This window comes from Papaver somniferum, chromosome 3, assembly GCF_003573695.1.
Source record: "Papaver somniferum cultivar HN1 chromosome 3, ASM357369v1, whole genome shotgun sequence".
NCBI classification, from domain to species: Eukaryota; Viridiplantae; Streptophyta; class Magnoliopsida; order Ranunculales; family Papaveraceae; genus Papaver; species Papaver somniferum.
The window spans coordinates 209,950,497-209,963,390 of NC_039360.1; the positions used below are offsets into that span (position 1 = coordinate 209,950,497).

The following is a 12,894-nucleotide window of genomic DNA, read 5'->3' on the forward strand; positions in this document are numbered from 1 at the left end:
CTTCCTTCTCAATATCGGATGAGAATGCCGCTTTCTGGGCATCTAGTGGCGGATACATTTAGATGTGTTGTTCATTATTTTACCCCCACCATAGAAGTAACATTTACACCAAAGTGGCAAAAATGCGAAGGATCCCTTAAGAATAAAAGAGTTGTTTTGGCGTTCGTGAACGGTAATCATTTCGTTATTCTAAAACTCAAAGAAAATTGTCCATTGCCACCTGTTTGTGGGATGATTAAAAACAAGGATATAGATCCTAATATCTGGAAGGGATGGATGACATTCTATGAGGAGAATCACCAATTTTGGGATACGTTGGCCTTATCAAAGAAACCTCTCCAAGAGAAGAAGATGCAACTTCATACGTGTGGAAGCGATGATGAGTAATTTGGATATATGTGGTTCACTAATACGCAACATTTTGTTGTTTTTTTTGAAGTGTGAATTGTAAACATTAAATCATATTTTGATGCCAATGCCGGCATAATTATGTTTCATCATTACAACGCCGGGAAACATGTGCCGGCGTAGAACTTAACTTTTGAAATGTTGCCGGTAATTCAGAAAAATATCCAGAGAAATTAGTAACTGTGCCGGCATTGAAATTAAACAAAAACAGTGCCGGTCTCTGACAAAATTATTTTGCACCTGAAAATTGCAGACTACCGGCATAGTATCCAAAAAAACCTTTAATGTAGAAACTCTGTAATTTTTGTGATTTTGAAAATTCAAGGTGTCGGCATTGAGTTACGCTTTTCGACCATGCCGATACTTAAGAAAAACTTAGAAATTTATGTGATCTTGGCACATTCAAACTCTGTAAAAGAGGTAATTTGACACTGGTTTATCAACATAGTAAATCAAATAACAACACTAGATTGTATAAAAAAACAATCTCCAAAGTTAAGAGGTTCCAAAACGAAAACAAATCAAACATAAAACAAAATAAGCAAAGAGTTTAGCAAACACACACAAACAAACACATTGTTCAAGAAATAAACACAAACAAACATAAACCAACACTAGATTGTTCAAGACCTAACTAGTACTATAAAACAAACACACGATCACTCGGTCCTTGGCTTCTTGTGTACCCTATTTTTCCTTTCTCCTCACAAGTCTTTTGCCTTCGGATCTTCAATTTTGTCTATCTTTTGCTCGACTTTCTCCATTTCTTTCTGGGTCAACACCTCTCCTTTCTTGTTCTTTTTCTTAAAGAACTTTGACAGATTTCCTATCCGCTGACGTTGTGGTCATATTTTTAAACATGTACTTAGTATGTACACTTGTATAAGTTCATAGATATAGATTAAAAGAATAGGAAATGAACAAGAAGGACGTACCAATAACGTAAGGATCTTTTGTAGTCCGGGTACAGTATTTTCAGACGGAGTAGTGGAGGGAGGATCTGGTTGTGGAGGAACTTCTACAGTAGCCGTGCGTACAATATAAGGATACGAGTACTTCCGATGACCTCTGAGAAAGGTTGGTTCGGTCTCATAAACGTTTTCCGCCATTTCCCAACCAACCCTATCCAACACAAGTCCCAGTTCTTCCCTTTCCCTCAAATGTGCAAGAATGGGATTTGGGTTGTAAACTACCAGAGTATGGTTCTCATTTGCTTGGAATTAAGGAAAGTCATGAGAGAATTTCTGATAAGATGTATCCGTAAGATCTTTCTGCTTGTACCCAAGTTGGCGCATTACACGGCGAGGGTTGTGCATAACAAATCCTTTGGGATGAAATAATGGTCCTTTCTAAAATGAAACATTGTCACGCCTTGCAAAGTGAACTCCTCTGGCATTCCTATATGGGTCAAACACAACATCTTGGGAAGCCATGGAGTCCAAAGCCAATCTCATTGCGAATAACTGTTTCCTGTTATTGGGCTTCAGGGTAATGTCGAAGAAGTATTTATGAGCTAGAGCATCATGTTGTTGATAATCATGCATTAAATTCAACCCTTTGTACCCCGTGAACAATGTTGGGAAGTGTTCATAAGCCCACACCTATGCCAATGAAAGATCGTTCCAATGAAATGTATAAGAAAAGTAATAATTGGAAACTAACAAAATTAATGACATAGATGACAAAATAACTAGTTCACTATACCTGAATTAAAGTGAAATAACCATTAAATTGACGGGTGTTCACCTTAGAAGCTCTACGCATTTCTGCCAAAAAAATGTGCTAAGAAAGCAGTGCCCCATGAATACTCATGGACCTTATCCAAGGGATCCAGGTATTGTAGATTGTTCATATGCACCCTGGTACCATTAGCGTCAGGGAATATAACGGTTCCCAAAGTGAACAACAGATAAGCAGCGACAGTTTGCTGAACTTGTTCATGATTCAATTCCTTGTCCTTTGTATTCCCAAACAATTGAACGAGAGTGACGAATGTGATAGTCTTTGTTCGAGAATGGTCTGTCTTATACATATTTTCCATAGTCGTTTCCTTGTCCCACCCAAACAACTTTTTAGTCAGCTCATAGATCTTGTCCCATTCTAGGTCCTTAGAGTGATCTCCTTCCTTAACGGCTTTCTCAACGGATAATTTTTTTGAATTCACATGTGTCGGCATTGAAGTTAATGTGACATGAGACACCGGCACCAGGTTCCGGTGTAGCTTACTGTTAAATGTCCATGCCGGTACCAATGAATTTCTTCACAGAGATTGGACTAAGTCTGCAACAAGTACCGGCATAGTTTAGCAACAGAATACAACGCCGGTAGACACTACCGGCATCGTTCTTTTTTCTGCGACCATGCCGGTACCTGTGAATTTCAAAAAAAAAAACGGCTAGTTTTTTGAAAAATAAGACCGTTGGAGCTTCATTCTATATAATACCCCCCATTCCTTTGGAAAAATTTACACAAAAATAACAAAAATCCTTCTCTCAAGAAAGCAAGCCTCAAAAAATAGATCAATCAAGCACGGTTCAAGCTTCACAAGCGATGGGGGATTCATCAACAAGCTCTATTTGCAAACCACCATCAAGCTGTACCTGCAAAGTACGTAGATTCAACATTACTAACAATATATGGACAGTTAAAATCTTCTCTACTATGATGTATCACTAATATAACCTTCTCTTGCAGAGTCATCATTGCAGCTGTCAAATTTGCAAGTCACCTTCTCATCTAGCCATGGACTGTCATTTTATTTATTCAAAGTGTAGAAACTGTGATGGGACACACCGGTTTTGAATTGCAAAAACTGATTATGCTGAAAATGGAAGAATGTTTCTAAGGTGTTTGAATTACCCAAAGTGTGATGAGTTTCAATGGTTTGACAAAGTTGTTGCACTAGCAAAATCAAGAGAAAACCACAAGGGCCAATGCAATCCTATTGATGGGTGTGATGGGTGTTATATGAAAGGAAAGGAATATGTTGAAAGAGAAGACGAATCAATGAAGATTATTCTTGACACCCCCATTCCAGACGATATCTTCGAAGATATTTGCGAAAGGCTCAAAGGATCCGCAATTGTTAAAAAGGGATGGAAATAGATTATGAGATCATTTTTAACCAAAGTTACTCCATTCCATGTTTTTTAGTATGTTTTAATTTAAAGTTTCAAATCCAATGTAATAGATTAGTTAGGAATGAAATAAAAGAGCATTCGGAACGGATTTATAATCAATACCGGCATTGTATTTTTATCCACACCAATGCCGGTTTTATGGAATAACTATCAAAGTGTAAGAAAATCAAAATTCCGGCATAGATTCAATAAATATTCCAATGCCGGTTTTCTGGAAAAACTAGCAAAGTGTAAGAAAAACACAGATATCCGGCATAGATTCAATAAATACTTCAATGTCGGTGTTGTCCAAATTCTATACAGGAACTTGAACCCTTTCATCCCCTTTTTCCGGTATGGTTTTAGGAAAATATTTCAATGCCGGTACCAGTGGCGGCATGGAATTATAATTACAGTTACACGCCGGAAGCAGTCCCGGCACTGTAGAACCTAGACGTTTCAATGTCGGCACCTTTGGTGTAAAGAAAACTTGCAAAGAAAACATTTCACTAGAAATCTAAACATGTTCAACATAAACCAAACAACTGGATTGTTCTTAAATGTTCTTAATCCAGGTATCATAAACCAAACAACTAAAGAGTTAACCATGAGGTACAAACAAACCCAAGTTCGGAATTGTTCAAGACGTAACAACCACCATCCAAATGAAGAAACACAACTAAAGAGTTAATCACTGGGTATTTTGCTTCTTTTGGGTCGACACCTTCCTCGTTTCCCCGAACAAAGCATTTTCACTTGGGTCTTCAATTTATCAAGCTTTTCCACGACTTCCTTCATTTCTTCAAGGGATAGCACCCCTCCTTCCTCGTACTTGCAACCAAACATCTTCTTCAACTTGCCAAGCCGACGCCGCTAGTTTCATACATCCAACATATAATTAGTATATATATGCTAATATAAGATTATGTGTACACTAAACAACTAAGCAATTAACAATACTTACTAGCAATCCAACGGTATTATTAAGTTGGGCCATCGTAGTCAGTGCCTCTATAGGAGTTGAAACGGGAGGTTTTTTCTGGGGTGGAACTTGGACATCATCCGGGCGCACGACAAAAGGATGTGATCATTCCAGGTAATTATGAATGTAGGTGGGATCGGCTTCATCACTGTTGTTCACAAGCTCCCAATTACTAATATCTACCAAACGACGTGGTTCCCTATCCCTCCAATGTGTTGGTTCTAGAATTGGATCATACTCTACCCTCAACTTTGTAGAACTTGTCATGCACTCAGAAAAGTCAAGACGGTACCTTTCAGTAGAGGTTGTCATGAATTTAGGAAATTGCTTATATCCAAGTTGTCGCATCACACGTCGAGGATCAGCTATAACGTATCCCTTTGGGTGGAACAACAGCCCATTGTAAAATGCAACGTTATTAAACCTCAAAAGTTGGCGGTTTTCTCAAGCCTCCTGTAAGGGTCGAACACAACATCTTTGGTAGTCATCGCGCCCATAGCCAATCTCATATTCGTCAGTCGACCATTGTTACCGGGATTCGGAATATTGTTGAACTCGTATCTCTTGGATCTAGGATCCTCAGGGTCGTCAATGTGTTTGATCTTCAAGAATGGGCAGTCCTTGAACAATGTTGGGAAGTGCTCATAAGCCCACACCTATACCAATGTGGAATGATAATATAAGAATCAGTAAATTTTGTTTCTAAGTTCATGATAAGGGTACATTTGAACAATATACATAAGAACATAAGTTTAAAAACAAAATTACCTGGAGTAGAGTGAAATTCCCAACAAATTGGTTTGTAACAGCCTTAGAGGCCCTTCTCATCTCCGTCATCAAATGTGTCATTACCACGGTGCCCCAAGAATAGCTAAAGATATCTTCCAACGGATCCAAGTATTGAAGATGGTTTGCACTAACCTTGTTTCCAATAGTGTCAGGGAATACCTTAGTGCCCAAGATGAATAACAGGTACGTAGCGGCTGTATAACGAATTTGTGCCGGGTCCCATCCATGCTTCAAACTTCTTTCCTTTGTTTTTTCAAATGTCTTCTTAAGCAGCGTCAGCTTGATGGTATTTGTCATACTACTCTTAGATACATAGAAGCTTTCCACAGAAGTTTTGTAGTCCCAACCCAACAGCTTGTTAGTCAGAGCGTGCAACTTCGACCATTCTAGGTCCGGACATTTATCTCCTTCTGCAACTGATTTTCCGGTAACACTCAAGCCTAGAATATTCTGAGCATCATCAGGGATCAAGGTCATCTCACCAAACGGGAAGTGCATGGTATCAGTTTCACCATGATACCTTTCAACGAAGCAATTGACTGTCACAGAATCAGGCTTCACATAATTTTCAACCAAAGCATATAGACCAGAATCCCTTACTATTGTTTGGATCTCTTCACATTCTTTAGACAAATCCCAATTAGCCGCGGCTTGGTTTCGGCAAACACGCACAACCTTCTTATGATCCTACAATTAGGAGACAATACAATTAAGAGATTTTAGATAAATACACAACAATACATATGCAAAAGATAAAAAAATTCTTACATAGGTTTGGTAGATAGTACGAGCGCACGTGTCCTTGTAGCCAAATAGTATTTTCGGATCATGAGCTTCACCCCAAATTATAACACGAGGAAGATCAGGTATCATGTCATCAGTATGAGGAAGGTGTGAACCTTTAACTTTAAATTTTCCTTTGCCCTTTCCTTGAGTCGGTTGTTGACTTGGCCCACCATCTTCCTATAAAACTTGGCTTTGGGTTGCTAATTGACTTGCATCAAGCTCATTATCTTCCTCCTCACTTTCCTCTTCATCTTGCTCATCGTGCACAACTGTTCCAGTAGGTTCATGGATTACGAGTTTTCTACGGTCACGACCACTATCCCAAACTTCACCTCTTGTATCCGCCCCAAAACGCTTGTTGCGACCTTGATCTTTCCCTCGAGGAGGCAGAAAGTGAGGAGTACTAAGAACATCCTTCCTTCTTTTCTTAATGTCAGCATCTTTAGTTTTTCCTCTGTTAGCTTCCTTGGCTTTAGCCCTATAACAAAATACACACGAAATGAATATAAGACAACTCACTTTCATTCCTAATACCGGCATAGATTAAAGAAAAACAAACCATGTCGAGACCAAACACGGCATAGTAATGTAGCAAATACGTCATGCCAGTACATTGTTCCGGCAGTGAATAATAACTATCGACAATGCCGGTAAATTCTAGGTTGTTCCTGATTACCAGAAGAGCACTACTGGCATACACGTAAAAATTCAACTCAATGCCGTAACCGGGTACCGGCACAGAATGCAACCTAAAATCAATGCCGGTACAGGTAACAAATTCCTAGGGTGTTCCTGTATATTTAAAGTGCACTACCGGCATACTCGAATAAATGTAAAACAATGCCGTAACATACTACCGGCATAGTATTCAACCTAATTTCAGTGTCGGTATATAACATTCAGTTTCAGGTGATTTTAGCATCAGTGCCGACATTGGTTTCATACCAAATTCAACGTGGTAACAGTCTACCGGCATTATCTTCATTCTAGATTGAATGTCGTGATTCAATACCGGCATTGTATTCATACTAATTTCAATGCCGGTACTCACTGAAACTCAACTGTTTGAGTTAAGGTTCGCGATTCTAACCTAAACCCACTGCCTTAAATCGATTAAAACACTTATAAACTAGTTCAGAAGCACTTACCTTCTCACATAAGCCATGTTTACGAGAGGTTGATTGTCCGAGTTCTCTTGTTCTTCTTCCTCTTGCTCTTGAGCAATCAAAGCAAGCCTTTGTTCTGATTTTTGTTGAGCAATCGATTTAGACTTCGATTGGGCATTTGGTTTCTTTAGTGGAGGCATGGTTATGATTCGGATAGGTTAATCGACGAAGAAATTTTTGAATCGTCGATGAAGAACGATGAAGAAGATGAAGAAAAAAAAAAATCGAAAACCCTAACCCTAAGAGTATGCCGGCACAAAACAGAAATAGGGATATATGAATTTGGTTTTTAGATTTTAAGTTTTAGGGGAAAGGGTAGTATAGTCTTTTCATAATGTTTTTTAATTAACCAAAGGGTATTTTAATATTTTCATATCCAAAAATCACCCCTTAGCAGACACTATGGGTTGGGGGAAGTAATTTATACCCCCAATCGCGCGTTCTTTTAAAACATGGCCTCCGATATTCATGAACAAAAAACAAACCCGTGCGTCGGGTGCAGAACTCAACAAATTTATAAGTTGTCGGAAATACTCGTTGTGCAGAAAAATGTCACCAGACAATGCATCAAAACGGTGCTACAAAATCGTGCAACAAAAATCTCGGCAACATAGACATGCCATTTCAAGGAGACATTATACTCTTTTTCCTATTTATTTTTTTTTTAAAAAGGAGACATTATAGATTTACAAGGAGCTAACAAAATTTGATGTGAAGAGAGAATAAAAATGAAAACAGGAAAAACAACATACTCAGATTTACAAACAACTCGGACAAAGATGCGTATGATGTAAGACAGATTCTAAGGAGAAAACCTACCAAGTTCTATCTACACGATTCACAAAGTCCAAACCTCTGTTCTGATCGAAACAAGGATTCTTAGAAATTCTTTCTTCCCCTTGGCCCCCATATTCTGATGGTTCGATCATCACTTGCCGATGCTAACATGTGAGGCTTTTTTGGGTTCCAAGTAACACAGTTCACGTTCATTAAATGACCAGATAGAATCTCAACTGGCTCATAATTTCGCCGATTCCAAATGTAGATCTGGGAATGGAACAAAGTTTCATATCAGCATGTGTAAACTAGAGAGCTCAAGTGAAAAGAACATAACTTTGTTATCATCAGCTATAAAAGAACTGAATCAAGAAAATTCACTAAGGGACTGCACAGTGTTATTCCTGGTGAAATGCTGAAATGAGGAAATCGCGCAACAAACTATTAAAAAAGAACAAAGATCTTTTACAAAGTTTATCATTTTTCTGAACAAGTGGTGAAAACATTTTCATTAAGTCAACATTGTTATTTCATGGTTTTTGGCGACTAAATACGACAAAGATACGCTGGAAATGAATAGCATGAGATATATTTGAAAGCAGAAACCAACCTTTGAATCCTCGCTGCCGCTGGCAATGAACATATTGTTAGCACCACCAAAACATGATCTTATCACATATTTTCCTTGCTTGTGGCCCATATATTTCAAAGGCGTCTTCCAGTTTCCAGCAATGTCATGCATGTGAATCTCTTGGCTGTTAAGGTTGATGATAAAAAACTCACTATCCCTAGAAACAGAAAGCGACGTAATTACATGCTCCTCCTTGATGATTCGTTCGGTCTTTGTTCGAAAATTAAATATTCTTATATTTTTCTCAAAACAGACACTAATTAGGTGTTCTCCATCTGGTGTGACGGCCAGGTCTGTGACCTTTGGCATTCTCACACCTCTCCATGCTTCCAATTCATTTCCTTCAAGATCCCACATGTAGATACACTTTTTTGGGTCAGAGCTGGCACAAACCAGACGCTTTGAGTCAGGGAACCAAGCACATGAACTCACAATGGGGATCAGATCACCAAATGTGTGCTTGCATATTCCTGTATCCACATCCCAGAGCTTCAAGACTTCTTCATTTCCACATGTAAGCAACATCTTGTCATCAGGACTCCATGACACAAAGGAAACAGGATTTTGGTGGCTACGTAGACTGTGCTTCAGAGATAGGATGCCTTCTTCTGATACCTGAGAGACAACGCGTAAAACTAGGGTCGGAAACTACAAAGAGACCTTCTTTTTTGCGTATTTACGTGGATATGAACTATATTCCAAATAGAAGAGTATACTGAGAAGTTTAACCATTTCTACAGTGGTTAGTGATCATCCATAGTAGTTTAACTTAGCAAAATCACAGAAAGTCTAGCCAAATGAGCCTAATGTCTCTCATGCTTTACACTTCACGTTAAGCGTCGGAGCATTATGAGGAAACTCACCCAAACGCAAGCCCCACAGTTCTAAGCCTCGCACACCTTTAAAAAACTAGCACAATGAATACCTCTGTGAGAAGCTATTTTTCTTTTTCAATGAGATTTCCTTACTCATACAAGTTTTTGCTTAGAAAAGGGGAAAAGCACAAGTAACAAAAAGTTAACGAAATCAATGCTTTTCAAAAAATATGCATATCATAATAAGAAATTAAAATTGATATAACAAGGATACTGGAAAGATATCAAATTTGAAAAGTACCTTCCATATAATGGCTGTGCAGTCACTGGATGAGGATGCCAAGTAATCCCCATTATTTGAGAATTGTACAAACCAAACTTCGTTCTCGTGGTTGTTTAAAATCTACATTATTGGGAAACATAATGTTAAATGCTATGCATTTATGGTAATTTGATAGGAAACCAACTATGAAAAGCATATCATTGTATGTTGTATAAATCGTTAAGTGGTAGCTAGGTAGCCTGTGACCTTATAGCACCTATGTCCTTCTGGGTGGGGTCAAGGAGAAATTCTTTTTCCAAATCTATACTATATGTAATTTATATCATACTAATTACTTATATGCCATACAATTACATAGCAATATGTAAAAGCTCTAAAGAAAAAAAAAATCAGCAAATATTCTGATTTGAACACTCTAGAACTGCATAACGCATAAGCAATACAAGCACAAAGATAAAACTACTAAAGTCATGTCTAAATTCAAAAACCTGAATAACAGAAAACAATTGAAACGCAATATTCAAAACTTAAGACAGTCAGTCTGCCCTAAATCCAAACTAAATCTCCCCACTGAAAACACTGATTCCAGATAATCCCTTTATGGAATTCTTCTTCTAAATAAGACCAACTCGGCTAGGATCCCACTTATTCAGATGGAGCGTTAGGGGGTTTTTGTATTCTAAGTCTGGGCGGTAAAAGTCTTCTGAGCACCCGGCCCCCTTTTTGTCCGCCTAAGGAGAAAGTTATACTACATAGTGCATCGTATCATAAATATGAGGAAACTACTTCCAAGAAAATTTATGTAAATGCATATATCAGCTAGACCATGGTGGGATATTTGTTTTGATGTTCGGACGTCAACATTTGTGTGTAGGCAGCTGGAAGATGTTTTACAAAAAACAAAAAAGATTGAAATGAGATGAGATGAAACTTGTCATGGCAGATGATTGTGTACTCAACAAAATCCAAAGACCTAGATTCAGTAACTAAGGGGTATATGCAACCAAATGAACTTTTTTGTATAATATAATTATCCTTGCATTTGCTCCTGTCGTGATTATTAAGAACAAGAATTTGTATTGATGTTTTTAATTAAGCAATAATAATGATATCTGGAGTTGAATCAACATATCTGACAGCGAACTGCGAAGAATTTAAAGAAGTCGTATTTAGAGAAAAGGCAAATATGAAGAGAAAATAGGAGAAGTATGCTTTGAAAATCTTCTAAGAATGCATAGCTGTAAACAGGATGTCTGAGACTGATGGTCCATCAGACCTAGAACAATCAGCAAAAATCTGAAAGAAAACAGCAGTCCCCAATAAGGAACTTGACTAATATAATGGAGAACAAAATGGCACAAAAAAGTTTTGGTCTTAATCAATATAAAGTAGAACTGATGAAATGACCAACAAATTTACCAACGGAAAGGTTCTAGCTTCTAACACAACTATTTTACATAAATAGCCCACCCCGCCACGCCAAACTCGATCATTGGGCACCTCATGCTGACGTTGGTGAGGTTAGGGAGTTCTATAGTTCATTGTCAAACAATCCTTAAAAGTAAAGTCACTTTTAGATACTGCATATTCCAAATGAAGAAAATGCTCCTTATTAAATAAAAACAAATGTGAGGAAGAAGCTGCAGCAAGGAATCACACAAAAAGAACAAGTAGCAATAATGACAAAGATACTAATAAGAGTACCTGAACGGTTTCGTTGGGAATCTGATCGCGGCTACAACAATGATCCTCGTATAACGAAATTACCTCATTTGAGTTATGGTAAATACAAGAATCCCACTGCGCAGTGACAGCCAACTCCACAAGATGTTCCAACCTTCTCTCTGGCAATGTAATTGGCGGTGGAAGTAACCTCTCTAACTCAATCAATAAATTCCCTCGCAAACCACAACTATCATCTAACTTACCCACCTCCATTTCCTTGGTTGAAATGATTCCACAAGCAAGATTATGAATTTTCTCACCGTCCACACCTAAACCCGAAACGCGTTTCCGCAATACTTTCAATGCAGACGAAAAATCATCCCCATTTGTTAAAATCTCCAAAATGATTTGTCTGTAAATAAGAAACAAAACTCCATTTCTGGTTTCTTCATTCAATTTCTCAATTTCCGTAACTGTCTTAATACATTCATCCCAATTAAAATTCTGAATTTGCGATTCAAGTAATTTAAATTCAGATGATTTACAACTAATTCCTGATTCGGATTCTAAGAGTGATGCAGATTTTTTATAACCTAATGAATAAAGAGATTGAATAATAAGTCTTACAAATTCTTGCCGCTTAATCAAACGATTCGGACCGATACATTCCGAAGATAATTTATCCGGCATCGCTACAAGTTGTGGAGTAATGTCGCAAACCTTCAGTTGTACAGATTTTTCTAAGCTCCGAGTTACAATTAGTTCATTAATGGTGGAAGGCATAAGTTGAAAAATGAAACCCTAGAAAAAGGGGAAAACTAAGTGATAGTGTAATTAGATTGGAGATTCGTGGAAGAAACAGAACTGGTTAGTTAAAACAGTTTAGACTTCGGAATCTGAGCAGGAAGGGATTTTGAATCGAAGATTCATGGAATAGATATTTTTCTGAATGTCTTCGGATAACGATGAAATTTTCTAATATATGGGCATCGTAATGTCAGGGAGTGTGTCAAAATTCATAAGAGCATCTCCAACATAAGGTGTAAAACATCCTACGATGAATTTTTTATTTAATTTTTTTATTTATGGGGATCTACACATAAAATAAATATAGGACAAAATTAGTCATAAAAACCTAAAGTGACCAAACTTGCGGTACAAAAACCCCACTCAAATATTGGGATTCATTAAAACTCTATCTTAAACTAAATTATACAAAAACCCAAAATTTTAAAAATTTGATACAAAAATCCCAAATTTCAAAATTGATTTCATCAAATTCGATGATGAAACCAAAAATTGGTTTCGTCAAATTATATGAGGTTTCATCAGATTTTATGATGAAACCGAATTTTGGTTTCATCAAAATTTTGTTTTTTAGGATTTTTGTAAGGGTGCACACAGTATGGTTCGGTTCGGTTCTTGTCGAGACCGAGTACCTGTACCTTCATAGTCTCGGTTTCAAAATTTTGG

At 37.6% G+C, this 12,894-nt stretch overlaps 1 protein-coding gene across 1 annotated transcript; it reads right to left on the reverse strand.

The window, feature by feature from the left end:
• Window positions 1-7,793: 7,793 nt before the first annotated feature.
• Window positions 7,794-12,411, reverse strand: LOC113358545 (WD repeat-containing protein WDS homolog). Its single transcript, XM_026602141.1, has 4 exons — window positions 11,461-12,411; window positions 9,775-9,876; window positions 8,638-9,273; window positions 7,794-8,297 (listed from the first exon to the last, which is right to left on the reverse strand). Exons 1-4 carry the CDS (start codon window positions 12,202-12,204, stop codon window positions 8,130-8,132), a joined length of 1,650 nt encoding a protein of 549 aa, XP_026457926.1. The 5' UTR covers window positions 12,205-12,411; the 3' UTR covers window positions 7,794-8,129.
• Window positions 12,412-12,894: the final 483 nt, after the last annotated feature.